This window comes from Photinus pyralis, unplaced genomic scaffold (genome assembly GCF_008802855.1).
Source record: "Photinus pyralis isolate 1611_PpyrPB1 unplaced genomic scaffold, Ppyr1.3 Ppyr1.4_LG5, whole genome shotgun sequence".
NCBI classification, from domain to species: Eukaryota; Metazoa; Arthropoda; class Insecta; order Coleoptera; family Lampyridae; genus Photinus; species Photinus pyralis.
Genome location: NW_022170596.1, coordinates 3830051 through 3847746, shown reverse-complemented (window position 1 = coordinate 3847746; position 17696 = coordinate 3830051). Strand labels below are relative to the sequence as shown.

Genomic DNA, 17696 nt, shown 5'->3' with positions numbered 1-17696 from the left:
GCGTGTTGCGTGGTGGCTATGATTATGGAGTTTTTCGAAGGCGGTCACGTGATGTAACACGTGCCTTGCTAAACTTCAGGTATCAGGAGAAGCCTTGGGGTCGTCCGTATCTAGACTAAGGCACTCCTGGAAAAAGTCCTCCATGGACTGATAGACGTGTCTTATGACACCTACTAGGTCATGACCTTCATCAGCGTAGCTCTGAAACGTGAGTTCATCACATGGGGCTCTCGAAGTGATTCGACACTTACATTATATCTAAAAAGAACACCCGCTTCGGTAAGAGCCCTCGCTAAAGATATCCCATGTTCGAACGGCGTTGTAATATCGGCAAGCCCATGGATTACAAACATAGACTTGGATGGTATATTTTTAGCTCTCTGCGTTGCATCCGCTTCCACGTAGCCCTTGTAATTTTCAGCTGGCATTCCGAGTATCCTTTCCGTAAAGGCAGAATCTGAAAGTTACAGGTTTGTTTGCAAAAAGACTGACAAGTTCTAAATTAAGGCTTATTGGAGAAAAAAAAAAGTGCTTCCTGAAATTGGATTACTGAAACAATACATTTCCAAACTGGACATGGATGAAACAAATCATGTCATAGTCGAGGTAATACACGATTATAAGCAATAGGTTTAGCCAAGCTGGTAGAAATTACCATGGAAACAATTATTGTGCTAAAATAATAAATTGTACCTAACCTAACCATAGCAATTGAATCATATTGTGCAACAGTGCATTTCGGTTGGACACATGAAAGTAAAAAGTTGGGGCGGCGTGTGTCTCATAAATGGTGTGATAAAGATCGGGTCGTGAAATTTTTGTGGAGAGCGCGAGTCAGTAAAAGTCTCTCGTTTGCGATTGTTTTTCTTTAGCCGGCAGATGAGGGGATAGAATTAGGAATTTATTGAAGAGGGTGGGAGGTAGGTAGGGAGTGGACCCTTGTGGAATTTTTTTATGAAAATCACGTAAGTGCGCATTTATTTCAAAAAGCATGGCAAACCGAAATAAATATGATAGTAATGGAAGATAAATTGTGGAAGCCTAAATTTCCTACAAAAGCACGTGTCAAGATACACTGATTTTCTCACACACATTTAGGTTCTAATTTGTTTGAGGGTCACTGTAGTTTTCAATTATATCATTATATTATATTATATTATATCATATCGAATTGTTATTCGTACATACGGTGAATTGAAATACGTATGTTAGATTATCTTTTGTTTCCTTTTCCTTGCAAACACCTTTGTTGGTCGACACGTTAAGCGTTGCGGTATTAATAAATTCAATGTCTGTTTAATTGTGAAGTTTTTAAATCTTATTACGTTCTGGCGATTAACCGGATGTTGCGTATTTCTCGAAGTGGTTTGTGTCTAGACTGAACACTATTTCTATAATTTTGGAGAATACTTTGTGCGTTTAGGATTTCTATTCCCTTTATTTGGAGTATTTGTACCAATATATTTCTAAACCGTTGCCGTTTTATTATTATTTACTAATTAACCCTCTTATTAATTGGAGGTATAGGTTAAATTCTGTGTTCGAAGGAATTTATATGTAATTTCTAGGTTGTCCTAATTTTATCCTTGGACTAAGTATAAGTTTAAGCACCATGTCAAACAACGAACCATGTCCAATGTCAGTGATATCATTGGTATCTGTCAATGTTATAAATCAGATTAAGATTGAGATGTAGTTTCATAGATATATAAGTGGCGTTGGAAGAAAAGAAGACATTGTTCAACCGCTATTCGCGTTTAAAATTTTGACTTCACCATCAGTAAAACCTTGTTGAGGGCTATCACATTCCCTTCGCCGGTACCCTCTTCCGACGTCTCGTTCACCCGCAACTTGCATTTTAGTGGATTATGCTAAAAACCCCCCATAAAATAGTACTCAATTTTTGGGGCACTTCTAATAGCTCTAGCTTCCATTAGCGACACGAGAAAGAGAGACATCGATTTGAGCTTGAAGAAACTTTAAACCGCGTGACAAAATTCGCAGCGGCGCCCGCAGTCGATTACCTTTCGAAGACGCGCGCCTTGCGACTTCCCACTACATCAATTTAAAAAAAATCGGACCAAAACTGTATAGGTATAGAAGAGGATAGGAAAAAACCGAAAAATCACCACGGTAGTCTAACACGCTGGGGGATGGCGCCCAGATGTCGCCGACCCCACAGAATGTAGCCCGATGTAGCCCAATCCCTAAAATTGTTAATTTGTTAATTACACCGGTCCCGGTAAATACATGTACACTCCGCCGCGTCTTTCTACAAACGTTCTTCTACAGGCTCGCATTTGCTGCCAGTCAGCCAGCTAGCCAGCCGGCCAAAGTGAGATTAAAGATTAAACGCTACCTTTTTACAAATAAATTTGCAAAAATGCACTAAAATGGCACGTGTGAATTGCAGATGGCGCAAAACCCACGCAAATCGTGCAGTGCTGAAAAACATATTTAAAAGTTTATTATTCAGAAACGGTTGAAGATAGATATGTCCCGGCGGATTTTTTTTTGTAACAAATTTAGTCCTACATTTTTTCGTATCTATTTGCATAGGCCCTACGTTTTGAAATAAAAGTGCGTGCTTGTGATTTGGTGATAAAACTCCATAAGATTACCACTAGTGGAAATATGAGTTGAGCCTTGAGCCATTGAATAATTATTCAATGGTTGACCCTATATTTTCCGTTGCCCCGCTTTTGCATCGATCCTAAGACTGGAATTACTTTGTGCTTAAACTCAGATATGTAGTTCACGCATTTATTATTTTACATCGTGATGTATATATAGGGTTGTTTAAAATCGTGGCTCACCATTGTGATCTCCGTAAAAATCCAAGATGGCGCCCGTAAGAATTAAGAAAGTACAACTTCAGCTTCTACATCTAGCGTGTTATGGAAATGATTTAGATTCTCCAAAAAAAAGAGCGAATAGAAGGTGCTAACAGGCATTTCCGGCCGTTCAAGTGAATGAAAACGAAATTTGACATTTTCAGTTTTTCAATGATATCTCGGATATTTTCAAATGCGTTTTTTTAGTCACATCAAAAGGGGATATCGTTGCCCCCATTTAACCTACACTGTATCTCTCACCAATACGAATTTGAACCACCATGTTCCTGTACACGTTGTCCAATTTTTGACACTTTTTATCTCCGTAATTGCTATCAAACAAGAAGTGTAGGTGTCTTGTGCTTTTTGTTGAGACAAACTTAAAATGGTAAAATCTAAATTTAAAATACTCCCTCGCTTAAGAGATACGGGGGAAAATCGAAAAACTGTTAATTTCAGAATAACCCTATATTTTCTTAAATGATCTAAAAAGATAGTATAATATTATAATATATAATTATATTACATTCTCTCTTAAACAAATTTACAAATTAGGGATGGTATTAAAAAAAGATTAAAAAAAGTGATTCAAACAAATTAAAGGATTCAAAAAGATTAAAACAAGACTTGAAAAATTTAAAAAAGGTTGATATGATTAAAAAAATCTGAACAATTCTTTAATTTTTTAATTCTTTTTTAAAATCAAGTCTTTTTGAAACAATATATTTTTTTAAATTTTTAACTCGGGTATATTTTTGAAATGGGAATATACTATCCTTTTGGTAAAATATACAGAGCATTTTATGTAAAACAATGAGGTTAAGGCCCATAACTGTTTGACCCCGTGTACCTACTTACTTTGTCTCTCACGCGAGCGAATGTTTTGAAATTTTGATTTTACCATTTAAAGTTTGAACAAAAAGACTCCATAAAGCTTATGTTACTTCTTAAATAGCACTAACAATTACAGAGATACAATAGAATATGCCATAGAATTTATAGAAAAGTGTCGAAAATGGGACACCCTGCACACTTCCCTATAAATTCTGTGAAACAATCCTTTCCAGGAAAGGTGTAGACCGTATAGGGCACACAATTTATTTATATTTATCACATATTAGTGTCATTTTGACAAGGAAACATGTGCGCAACGGGTAATTTGCCAAAATGTCAACTTAACGCGACACAATAATGCAGCATGTGGCGTCCAGAGTAGTAGAGGAGCAAGCTCTCCCACATGCTGCTATAGATGCCTCCGAGGATACCACTTTGAGTGTTTATTAGAATGTGATTGCCATACTTTGTGTAATGTTCTTTAGTATTTTGGTTTCATTTCTACGTTCAGTCGTTCCTATTTATTGGCTATAGTAGTCCGCCAGTACCTAGTTTAACCTTGGTCCGCAACCATTCGGTCAAGCACTTTGTGTCATAGGTTCTCTCACGCCAGAAACACTTTAGCGCATTTTCCAAAATAAAACGCTATTATCCGCGCTTTGTTCGTCTGTCCGTCTGTACTACTACAGTCCTCCAGTTTAAGCTTTTTCGTTGTGGTTTCTTCCTCATACGGTGTAGCACAGCCGTGAGACCACAACGACAAGATTTTTTTGGATTACTCATTTACTTTCCGAAGTATTATAACTGATTCTGTGCGGGGAAAATGCGCTTTCGTCGGTCGCGAGTGCCCACGTTTTTAACTTGTTTAAATTTTTCACTACGCCTGACATTAATAGTTTTTAGCGCATTTTTGCAAATTTATTTGTAAAAAGGTAGCTTTTAACCTCACTTTGGCTCGTCGGCCGGCTGGCTGGCTGAACGGCAGCAAAAAAAACCGTTTGCAGCAAGACAAGGAGAGGAGTGTACGTGTACCTACCGAGCGAGCGGTATAATGCACGACTTTAGGGAGGTCGGAGACAACTGGGCGCCATCTCCGAGCGTGGTGTACTAATCAGGTGATTTTTCAGTTTTTTCCTCATCTTCTACAGCTTTGGTCTGACTGGTGTCGTTGGAAATATCTGGTAAACGCACACAACACCTGCGTGACGAATTTTGTTTTTTTCCTAGGGGCGACATAAACCACATTTTGCAAGGCGCGGGTCTTCGAGGAGTAGTCGACTTCGGGTGCCCAAAAGTTGCATTCCGCTGTACGTTTTGTCACGCGGTTTAAAGATTCTTAAAGCTCGAATTGCGGTCTCCATTTCTAGTGTTGCTCGAGCTCTGAGAAGTGCCCCAGAAATTGAGAGAATTGTTTTGTGGAGGGACTTTAGGGCGCATTTGTATGACTGTGGGGAGCGTCAGAACTGGTAACAAGATCTTATTGAATTATTGATGGTCGAGTTAACATTGGTTAATAGAATACCGATTTCGATCTGCCACACAAAAATGCGCTGAAGTCTCTTTGATCTCCCTCACGTGATGTTGATATTCCAATTTTTCATTCCTAGTTTCCCCCTTCGTTATTCAGTTTTGGTTTTCGCTCTCAGCTAAAAAACGGCTCTTTTCAGAACAAAATTGAAGTGTTCAGTGATTTTCACCGCAGTATTTAAACATTCACATAGTAAAATTAAAGAACTGGTGGCTAACTTTATCGATTATTTTGACCACGATAATGATAGCATTCTACTTCCATTGGGAGTCGTTAGGGACCAATAATAAGTATATTTTCTGTTATTCAAAAACAAATAGTCAACAGCAGATTTAAGACCTAAATAATTCGACCGATCTAACATTTCCAGAAAAAAAAGTGCGGTTGACCAAATGGAATTCCTGTTATCTAGTTTATTTCAATTTAGGTACTAATTTTTTGTCCTTTAAGAGGAGCATGTAACAGTACTATCCAGCTATGCCAAAGGTTCAAGAGAGGCACCTTTTCGAAGGCAGTAAAACATTATTTCAATTAATATTGCAAGACAGTGGGTTTAAATGGATCAATGGATAAAGATAAAATTAATTTTAAAATTGTAACCCCCCCCCCTCCTCAGGCCCCGTCGTTCACTGATCTCGAAAAAGCGTCGTACGGGAAAGTTATAGTTTGTACAAACCAATTTATTTCTATGACACCTTTCATTACAATTCCATGAAGAGTAAAACATGTGTTTACCCCCCCCCCCCTCCCCCCATTTTGTAAACTTTAACTTGGCACCACTAAAGGCATGCGTATGCAAAATCTGAGACCAATTGGTTGTCGATGTAAAAGTTATGCACGTTTTACTTTCAAAAACAGCATCTCAGGAAATAATTCGTAGGGAGGCCATTCCCCTAGAAGTAGTTCAAAACGGCAGAAGTGAGTTTTTTAATTCTTAAACAATGCACTAAAAAGATGAACTACAAGGGAGTTAGTTGTCTGACATTGCTCGCAAGTTGCAAAGGAACCAATTTTTTTAAACAATATACCTGCATAAGGTTTCCCATTCATTAATTCATATTTTGCGATAAAGCACGAATTATTCTAAATGGAACTCTTGGACGTTCATGGGTAGACGATGACAAGCGTGTAAAAATCATTAGAACTGATGAATAATAGAACCATTATTTTTTCTGCATTGGTACGTCCGTTTCTGTAAATTTGATCGATTTTACTTTATTAATCCAATAAGAACTTACCAAGATAATGTTATTTTGAGGTTCACGAATTACAACCATCTGCGATTAATCAAAACAACTCGAAACCAACAGCCAATTACAATTAGACATGCATCTCTTTTGTACCGTGACTCCCTCAGCAACGCGCAACCGCAAGCGCTTTGAATTTGAATTTACTTTAACGCGCCAACGTGCAAGCGTTTGTTTTGTTTATAATACCTATGATTCTATGAATAAACAATGATATTACCATTACGAGTATATTTTTTATTCGTAGATTTATCCCTTACACTTAAACAGTTTAACGTAAATTCAAATTCTAGCGTGTTTACGGTTGCGCAGTGCCGAGGTCACTGAGAGAGTCACGGTGCAACAGAGATTCAAACTCAATCTCATCTAGAAGCGCCATCTGTGACTGATATTAGTAGCTATTACTTCCCTTCTTTAGCGCGGAAGTTCATACTTTCGAACTTCGTAATAAATATAATCTAGTTATGGCCGACTTTCAAACTTCTTAAATGAGACGAATGACTCTTATTACTAACCGATTGTGAATAATTAGTATATTTCATTAGGAGTCCGGAAAGCAGGCTTTCTCCGTGCGCGCGTGGCAAATTCCAACTTCCAAATTGGAAGTCACGCAAGCACGGAAAAAGCATTTCTGGACGTGTAATGAACGATATTTTTTATTATACTTCTTTTAAATTGATAACATAAAAAACAACAAACTCGCTAACATTTTTATTTTGTAACAGTTATAGAAAATGCGTTTTCATGGTTACTCTCAAATCATTTCAAAGGCGATTTGTTTAATTAGTTTATTTCAGATAAGGTTGACGAAACGTCAAAAATGTCACAAATTCTCAAAGAAGTTTATCTAAATATTCAAACATCTACGAATTAAAACACAAAATACTTACATATGAAACATTACAACGCATATAGAATTTCTGAAAATTAGTTTACTTCCCTGTAAATTTGTATTTTAAAGCAATATTTTGGGTATTTATATTCAGCGCACGGAAAGAATCAAAGGGACCGGGAAAAGTTTTTTTGTACTCATTGAACGGAAAGATAATGTTTCCAAGCATCCTCGATGCACGGGAAAACGACTTTCCCGCATCGCGGTGTTTTTTAGTTTCCGCTGGAGAGAAGGGGTTATGCGCGTTCTTCGGTTGGTAGTACTTATTGAAGTCAACGAACGTCATGTCATGGTTAACTGTCATCTGCTGTAAAATCAATTAAACCGTTGGTTGAGGGTATTTAGTGCGATTAATCGGAAACAGACGTACACTAAGTTTTACGTAAATATATAAACAAGAACTTATAACGCAATCAAATTATTTTTCAGAATTGGAACTCAAGAAAAAGTAAAATTTATTGTTAAAACGTCTTAAAATGTGACCAGTGATATTCTCCAACTATTCGCATATGCAGTTTAAGAAAGCACATATTAACACACACAAAGCTTCCAAGGATTTTAAATGTAACGAGTGTATTTACGCAACTCAAGATAAATCAAATTTGAGAACACATGTCTTCTGGGAATATTAAATACGATCAGTACACTTAGGCGACCAATAAGAGCACTCTTTTCAAAGCATATTTGTTAACATTGAAGACTTCCAAGGATATTCAGTGCAAACGATGCAATGCCGTGACCAGTAGTAGCACTCATTGCAAAGGCAAAATATGTATTAGGTAACCAAAGATGTGGAAGTTTTAAATGTGACCAGTGCAATGGTAGTTACAAAATTATGTTACCAACCAAACATATGATTGTGTTACCAACTCATGATTAAAAAAAACTAATTTACAAAACTTTATTAATTTTGACCTTTTTTTACGCAATTCGTTACAAAAAATATTGTACCTAACTCTTTCGGAAAGAATTTTCCCGCATTCGCACTAAATGCAGCACTCCCTACGGTCGTGCTGCAAACAAAGTGCTCATGCGGGAAAATTAACTTACCGAACTTGTTAGGTAAATAACTATTCCGTGCGCTAGCCTGGAAAAGGACAGATACCATTATTTCTAATACAGGTGTAAATAAGGTGATTTCAATGAAGTATAATAAAAAAAACTTTTCCCGGTCCCTTTGATTCTTTCCGTGCGCTGAATATAAATACCCAAAATATTGCTTTAAAATACAAATTTACAGGGAAGTAAACTAATTTTCAGAAATTCTATATGCGTTGTAATGTTTCATATGTAAGTATTTTGTGTTTTAATTCGTAGATGTTTGAATATTTAGATAAACTTCTTTGAGATTTTGTGACATTTTTTGACGTTTCGTCAACCTCACGATACACTTACACACGGTATGCTTAATTAATTCTTATTTTTTAATTTAGACTGATCCCCCTTAGCTAATTTGCAATTTTCGCGCATGCTCTTGCGCATCTATCGTGACGTCACGTGCGAACAAAACCACAGAATAAAGAGTAAAATTACGCTTAGATCGACAGATCGTCGCGTCGGGTATGTTTGGGGTTTCGCGATCGTAGGCGCTTTCTTTCGGCTACTTCGCGATCATGATTTCAAAATCGTGATTCGTAGGATCACGTTTTACGAAAGAACGCGCGAATTTAAATCAAAGTATGGTTAAGTTTACGTAGTACACATTTGCATTCGAATTACGTCTTTTTTGTTTGGATTATGAAAATAATTTACATACAAGTGGAAGTACTTGCACGATTATGCTCCTCTTCAGTTACAAATATTGACTAACCCAACATTTGAGGAAAAATATCCTTGCACTTATAGGTTAGGAATTCGTAATCATAAAACTTTTATGTTCAGTTTGTTCACGATTTTAGAAATGATGATCATAAGATCACACTTCGAAAGAACGTGATTTGACAATCCAAACAAACGCGTTTGGATCACCGAAGGCAAGCGCCTCGTATTGAATAAACTCTAACCAAAAATGTTTGCCCTAAACATGATGAGTGGCTTTTTCAGTAAATAATGTAATTAATGCGTTATCAATTGAATGGGAATAACGGTGCTTGACATAATATACTAATAGCCGCGTATTTAATTATTGTTATTCTTGTAATGATTTTTTTACATGGAATTACGCCATTCAAATTAGGAGTTATGTTTGCCTTAGTTGATATTATGTGGTGTTATATGTCGTAATTTTAAGTTATTTAATTGGATACATTAAAATTAGTCTCTAAAAAATGTAAAGTATCGAACTAGGCGAATGCTTCTGTTATAATATGACACCGATACAATAGTATGTAAATGTAATTCCGATATATATAAAATGTAAAAAAGTATTTGTTAGGTACGTTACGTATGTTTAATTAAGTTATTTATTTATTTGCAGTTAACTAGCAACAAATTTATAAAAGTCTTGAAATGGATTCATTTATAACAGTAATTATTATTTATCACTAATAATTTATAACATAACTAACTCGAAACACAAGCCGATTTGCTTATATAGCAAACGCCCATCATTCTCGAAAGTTCTTAAACGCTTGATTCTCCCGAATGTTCTAGAATCTTCTCGAACAAACACGTCCTATTTCCCGGAACGAACACGTCACATCCGCTCTCGTTTCTTATCGCCGATGACTAATCTTTTATGGCGCCTCGGCGTCTATCGAGACTTCTGGAATTTCCGGTACAGGTATTTCAGTTATTTTCTATGATTTGTAAATTTGCATAGCTTCTTATCTAATTTCCTTTGACAATTTTGAAAACTAATTTGTCGATTCAGATCTCGTAACCTGATGTAAGTTCTTGTCCTACTTAAGCAGAGAATCACCTCAAATGGAATTGAAGTATTTCCTAATTTATTCATTGTTCTCTGTGCCAGTGTTAGGAAAATCTTTTTTTCATTACATAATAATTTTCCATGCATAGAGAAAAACTCTGCATCTAGTTTCTGAGCTGCTTCAAATAATTCTTTACTTGGTTCCATCAAAAATCCTCTAGAAATAAACTGTAACCACTCAGGTATTTTGTTACCCGGTTGTACATTTTGTGTAGGAACACCCAAAGAATATTTATTTTGGTACCTGTAAGCTACGTAGCCTGCAATATATTTTAAAGATTCATCGTTTACTTTTTGCTTGACTTCAAAATTGTCTATGAGTTGCAGCATTTCTTCGTCAACAGCTTCTTCATCCAAGTATTGCGGTTCCTCAAATAACTTGGAAACAAATGTGTCATCTTCGCAGTCACCCTGCTCCTGCAAACTGTTAGTTAATTTAACTGAAGAAACTAATTTTTGCGTTAAACATGTGTCGTCATTAGATAATGTGTTATTTTTGACGGCATTGACCGATCTTGCTGTAATATTAAGTAAACATTTTTCATTATTTTCCTCGGTGTTTCTATTTTCTGTAAAGACTGCTGCCGAATGCTTACCTATTATAAACCATCTCAAACGATATTTAAAGTCGAGAGGAGAAGGGTGGTCATTTGCTCCACCCATACCCCTAATGTAAGAAAAAAAATTTTCTAGAACATCTTGGTTAAGGCGGGATGTTAAAATATACTCAACCCTATATTCCTCTTGTAAATAATCAAACATTTCTGCCAATGATCTGTTTGTTAACAATATTCCTTTTTGAAATGGAATAAGTTTTTCATGTTTCCCAATTCTCATTGTATTTATCATTTCTGACATCTTATTCAGTACTTTTTTTTGATTATCAATATCAGTACCAAATGCATTTTTACCTGGACAACTATTATTATATTTGGACCTTGAATTCATCAAATCAAACCAATCATTAAATAACTGGACTATTTCAGCTGCCCTATTCCAATAGCTATTTTTAGGCATCAAACCATGCTCTCCACAGTACCGCATTGCTATGGCGACAGTATTTGACAATAGTTCAGCAGCAAGTCGAACCCTTTGCCTCATAGATCCTTTTACTTCAAGATGTTGTCGAGTTATTTTATGAACAAAAGTAAGTTCAGAAGTTGAAATGTTTAATAAACTGTTAAAATAATCCTTATTGATTATACTATTTTCGAATACAAAGCCTTGGTCAATAAGGTGGTTTCTTGCAAGTTTTAGCAGATGAGGTACGTCTGCATACACAAATACTTTTAAACAATCGTTCTCAGGGTGTCGAAAGAAACAATTTTTGTTATGGCCTACATCTAACTGCGACCATAATGACACATTGCTAGTACCCATGTCACTAACAATTCCCACAACAGTAAAGTTTCATTTATATAACTCGGAAATAATATTTTCAAGAACACCTCTAGTCATTGGTTGATCATACTCGTAATAAATCGGTTGTTTCCAATGTGCAGTCAGGCCTCGTACAATAACAGTTTGGCAGGATTTGTGCGAACCTACTTTTTGCTCTTCCTTTTTATCAATTTCCATTTTATTGGAAATATACATTTCATCAAATGATATAATACAGAGCCGGTCGATATTACTGAACTCGTAAGACCTTTTTACCATTAACTGCAGAACACTTTTCAATACTCCTTGATTTACATCAAAATTTGATACCCATTTTCTTAATGTAGACATACCAGGTAAAGGATAATTATGCGCTCGCAGATAACGATACGCCTTTGGACTTAGTGCTTGTTCACAATGGACATAAGCATAACAAAAACATAACAGATACATAATTCATAATGTTGAATAGTAGCAAACCAACGTATGTGATCACAATGATTACATAATTTTTATTTTTTTGTAAATGTTTGCGTATGTTTTATGTCCTACCGAAACGGTACATAAAAAATACATAAAGTTGGGTCGGTTTCAACTTTACGTAGGTTTTATGAAAAATCTAGTGGAATTAGGTGTATTTCTGTTGGGTACAAAGACGCAGCTGTTGGTTTGACATTTCAGTTACTACGTCTAACGTCGATGACATCTCTTCTGCCAACATAATCTGGTTATTTTTAAATTGGTACATAGTTTTTGGCGCATTATTTCATAGTTTGGTGTGGTTTGGTCCTTCGTGTGTTGTTTTTTGATTATATCCAACACGACATGGAAAACGTATAGACGTCGAATTATTAATTAGTTTGGTGCGATTAAAACCCTAATTGTTTAATAAAGGGGACAAAAGATATAAGGTTAATAGGTGATCGAATAATCCTGGTGTATGAAAAAAACCATATTCTTCATCATGCAGCTTCATTTCTAGACAAGCTTAAATTCTTAAATTCTCCCCTTTTCTCTCGGTCTCGATTTATAGGTCTGACCCACCAACGCCGTTTTTGTTTTGTAACAACTTTGTCTCTGTGTCTTCATAACAGTAAAAGCAATAAAACTGTTGAAATTTCCATCTCAGTGGCACACACATATACACCACAAATAATATTGTTATGTTCTTGACGTTTTGATTTGCGCCTACGCAGATAATTATAATCTTACGGTCACTGTGAACACTTTCTCCACCTGCGTAAAATTATGTCTTATGTCAATATTATGTTTTATGTATCTGTTATGTTTTTGTAACGCTTATGTCCATTGTGAACAAGCACTTACACTTCTTAATGAAACAGCAGATGCAATATCGTCTGCAAACCAATGAACTTTTTTTAATTTGTTAGGACTCAGCAGCTTCTTAATTTGACCCTCCGTAAAAACAGTGGCTAAAATATCTTTATAATTTTGAATTTTATTTTCAGCGGCTTTCAACTTTTCTTTCAGCTTCTGTATTTCATTTTGTGCTCTAAAACCAATATAGTTAAAATAAAATAATGTACATATATAGAAAAATAAATATGCAGGGTTACTGATGCTTACTTTTTTAACTTTAATGTTAAATCGTCTCTTTCTACAGGATTTGTTTCAGTATTGTCCACATCATTCAAAACAGGTTCAGGTACGATATCTTCAGACATAATAGCAGTTTCTGGAACATTTTCTTGAAGCAAATCATTAACGACACTTTTACGACTTCTTTTTGTCAAAAAATCTAATCTCTCCTCCGCTTTCCTTTTATTTTGATTTTCATTATTGCATGGTAATTTTAAAGTGGGTAAAGCATCAGGTTTCAAATGACGGCTGTTTTTAAAAGTATAATTAAGAAGTCTTTCTCTTAGCGGTACTTCAAAACAACTGGCTTCAAAATGTTCAGAACAAATACAGGCTATAAAATTAAACAACAATGTTAGACTTAAATACCATATAATATTAATGCAACACCATTTTTCAAGTTAATTTTGTCCTTACGACGACATGCAACAAATTGTTGAGAAAATTCTTCCATTTTCGGAAATCGAAAGTATTTTATTGCCGTTCCTTTCGTTTTCCTATTACAATTACCGCATTGAGCCACTACACAACCTGGCATTTTGGACTATTTACTACCAATTAAATAGTTATCAACAAACTAACGCTTGTAACTACAAGTGATACGTTGCAAACTGTCACGCGTGACAAATGTACTGAAGCGTGCGTAAACATTTGAATTTTGGCGCCACACGTTCGCACGTGACGTAATGCGCAGTAGTAAACGCGTTTGAGAAAAATAATGAGCATACCGTTTGTAAGTGTATCGTGGTCAACCTTATCTGAAATAAACTAATTAAACAAATCGCCTTTGAAATGATTTGAGAGTAACCATGAAAACGCATTTTCTATAACTGTTACAAAATAAAAATGTTGGCGAGTTTGTTGTTTTTTGTTATCGATTTAAAAAAAGTATAATAAAAAATATCGTTCATTACATGTCCAGAAATGCTTTGGGAATTTGTCACGCGCGCACGGAAAAAGCCTGCTTTCCGGACTCGTAATGAAATATACTATTACAATGGTATTGGAAAAGCTTAAAAACATAGAGGGTCCATCGTAATCGATTTGTGAATCAATTTCGCACATTTATTAGGTTTTGCTGTGGTCTATAGGTATCTTGTAGAAACCTTGTCTGAAATTAATTCACAAATCGATGACGCGGGGCGAGAATATTTTGTATTGAAGCATGCGGGAAAAGTTTTTAAAAGGGTTGTAAAGTCCCCGTTTCTTATGTGTACCGCCTCGACTATCAACTGAAACCAATGATCTGTTCGTTATAATATAAGATGTGCTTAAGTGCTAGTAGAATAGCTATCTAGAGAGATTATTATCAATAAAGGCGAGCACGTACGTACTTACTAATCTACACGCTACTAAATTACTTACTGTAATAAAGCCAATCAGCAATAGGACTAACTGCAATACCACATTTAAACACTTTTTGTTGAGAACCTAGAACCATCGAAGTGACATAACCACCATAACCCCATCCCCATAATCCTACTCTAGTTTCATCAAGAAAAGTGAGGGTTTCGAGTAGGTACTTCAAAACAAAAACTTGATCCAGCACCTCTATACCACCTATATGGCGGTATAGTGCATGGTTACTTTGTCCTAAGGAGCCTCGAACATCTAAACGAACGTATACGACATCGCAGTGGCTCGACATATACGTCCCCCAATCAATTCGAAACTTTTCCGTAACCGCCTTACTACCAGGTCTTCCATTGCTAAACAAATACACTTATAAGATCTTCGATCAAGATTGCAACAATTAACTTACACTTCTACAACAACGGGATATGCGGCATCTCGTAGTTCCGGTCTCCAACTTGGAGGAAGTAAAAGTTGAACCTGAGCTTTACTACCTTGGGACAAAGGCACCTCAAAAGACCACTGCTTTGGTAAAGCAAATTGACTCAAAAGTGGCCCTTGCTGGGGCCTCGTATCGTACAGTAGCCTTAATAATTTGTTAGTTTTTGCAGAGTGCACTCCTGCTAATGGAAGCCCTGGTCCTTCGCATACAAGGACGTAATATAGCATGTCCGTCGTATTACTACTAGGACTTATCTGCAAGCATGCTGTGAGTAATTTGGATTATCCGAGCTACCGATTACCGATGCGCTAAAATGAGTGCAGTTGCTGTAGTAATATCTACTAGGTACTCCACAATTTCCCTAAATCGCACGTTATACACTCAGGTGCGATCCTTCTGCTATCCTCCTCTCTCGAAGGATTTCGAATAACGTAAAGGTGACGTTGCCCCGGTTTATTCTCTTGCGTGCCCAAATAATATCTAAAAATTTGAGCAGGTAACAATTGAAACACTGGTGCCTACTTACATTGTATGATTGAAAGAATTCCACCCTAATATTTTAGTTACCTCCAAACGGCCGTGACTTAACACCGCGATGCGTTGTTGCGCTAACGTGACGTGCTTAATGTGAGTGTACGTTTCTATGCTTCCTTCTTGGACCGGCGCCAAAAGGAGAAAACTGTTTCCGTCTGGTGAAAACACCGGATGCTCTTGGATATCAAGCCAAGCGTCTTCCGCTGCACGCTCCGTGTATTTCTGTTAAAAAAGAGAGTTTGTTAAATTTTGTGTTGATATGACAATTTCTTTGACTGAAAAGCAAAATTCGTATGCGAAAACGAATTTTGAAAGGGAAGGGTTTTACCTACATGTAAAAATTGAAGCGTATATTGCGGGTTTTAGAACTGAGGATCATTTCAATTGTTTTATACGCCATTAGTTTGTTATAAATATTCAGCCTGAATCTAGTGTCCATTGCTTAATGAAAAATATTGTTTAATTAAGTAGAGTTAACAATATTAATTTCCATAGCCTACTTGCCACATGGTTGACGCAATAAAATCAATAACTGTAAATAATGAAATATTGAATCCCGAAAGATTTGATATCGAAGTTCACTTTTTTCATTCTTTGCAAAAAATCTTTTTTAGTAAAATTATGTTTTATTTATAATTATTACATTTACATATAAAAAATGGTCAGAGAACTAGCAAGGAGCAGGTTATGAGACGAATTTTGGGCTCGCGCTCAATGGGTGAGCTTGAGGGATTAAATAGTCATTATAGTGGAAAAATCATTGCAATTTAATTAAAGATATAAATAAACAAATTATGGTAAGTAAATACAGCAGTGGGAGTCAGCGACAGCCAGTTGTCGGCGGAAGGCTGGCGAAACGGAGGCAGGAAACGAGTGGACGGACGGACTTATATGGGCGTCACCAAGCCAGTACCGTCCCGTCGAGGTCATGAAAGGACAGTGGTTGACCGGGCCGGGAATCACATACGAAAAAATAATAAACGAGGCACTTTATAGTCTGTTTATTCAGTCTGACTGAGGTAAAATGTTTTTTGGAGTCACCGACAAATCTACCATTGTTCTCACTGCACAACGCAAGTGCAAGGCTGCAAGCCATCCTATCTTTAGCTTTACCCACTCTACCTGCTTTCTAAACGCTAATTAATGAATTCATTGTTGTAGAATGTAGACTTTTAGTGGACTAATAAAAGAATATTTTTTTTTTGTAAATATGAGTATGAGTATTTTCAATTCTTTGGGCCGGGTATTATGATTGCATGACCAGGCCGGGACGTTCTACGGAACGGCACTGCACCAAGCGAAAATCGCGCGCCTAGTCTAGGTTGGCGGTAGCCACGGATTGGCGGGCGGTCTCGGTAGCCTCGGATGTACACTCAGCCGGAGAAACGGTATCCAGGGAGCGACCGGATCCAGCAGATGTCGGCAGCCACTCCGCTAACTAAAACAAAATTAAAGTCCAACCGGTAAATTTCCTAGCGGAAGAAAAGCAAAGCTCTGGCTCAAACGGCAACTTGAAATTACTAATCTGTTCACAATGCACAATTTGCAAAAGCGTTACGGAGAAATTAATTTCAAAGACAAAAGAAAATTACGGAAAATGGTCGTACATACAGAACTCACTCCCACCTCCTTCTTCCCTGAAAAGAGAGCATTCGGCGACTGCAAAAAAAAACAATCCAAATATTCCTCCTTGAACGGTTTGAATCCTGATAAATTCATTACAAAACTTACGTGCTTAGCGGCGGTACAATAAACAATTACATAAAAATGTAAACATAGACAACTAATTACTCCTCGAGCAAATAATCAACTTCATAAACCTTTTGGTAACAAAGCACCAAACTTACAACGCTTCTCGATACCGGGTGTTCGGCAAAGCTGGACGACTGATGTACAGCTGTACGGTGCGGTCATAACTTCGGGTATTAACTTCAGGGCGGAAAACGGGTGTTTCGTTACAGTTAAAGTATGTAGGTAACTAAAATCCACAACTACAATAACTGTTATACTTCAATTGTACTGCCATAAAGAAATTAAATTAGGTACATATTAGTTCAGTTGTTGTCGTATCACCTACCCGTAAATGTTTTGAAAACCTATATATGTACCTAGAATTGTTTCATCATGTAGAAAAGGTGACATAATTTAATTTATAAATATCAGAAGATTCAGAAGTGGCGATCC

The 17696-nt window shown here is 36.5% G+C and overlaps 1 protein-coding gene across 1 annotated transcript in view; it reads right to left on the bottom strand.

Moving 5' to 3' along the window:
• The window catches only part of LOC116172752 (dipeptidyl peptidase 4-like), a 21041-nt gene extending 3615 nt beyond the window's left edge, over window positions 1-17426 (bottom strand). The window contains 10 exon segments of the mRNA XM_031490017.1: window positions 13-201; window positions 252-457; window positions 14549-14892; window positions 14946-15232; window positions 15280-15324; window positions 15326-15458; window positions 15505-15734; window positions 16849-16950; window positions 17133-17149; window positions 17360-17426. Of these exon segments, the coding sequence (XP_031345877.1) occupies window positions 76-201; window positions 252-457; window positions 14549-14892; window positions 14946-15232; window positions 15280-15324; window positions 15326-15458; window positions 15505-15734; window positions 16849-16950; window positions 17133-17149; window positions 17360-17426 (1557 nt within the window). The 3' untranslated portion in view covers window positions 13-75.
• Window positions 17427-17696: the final 270 nt, after the last annotated feature.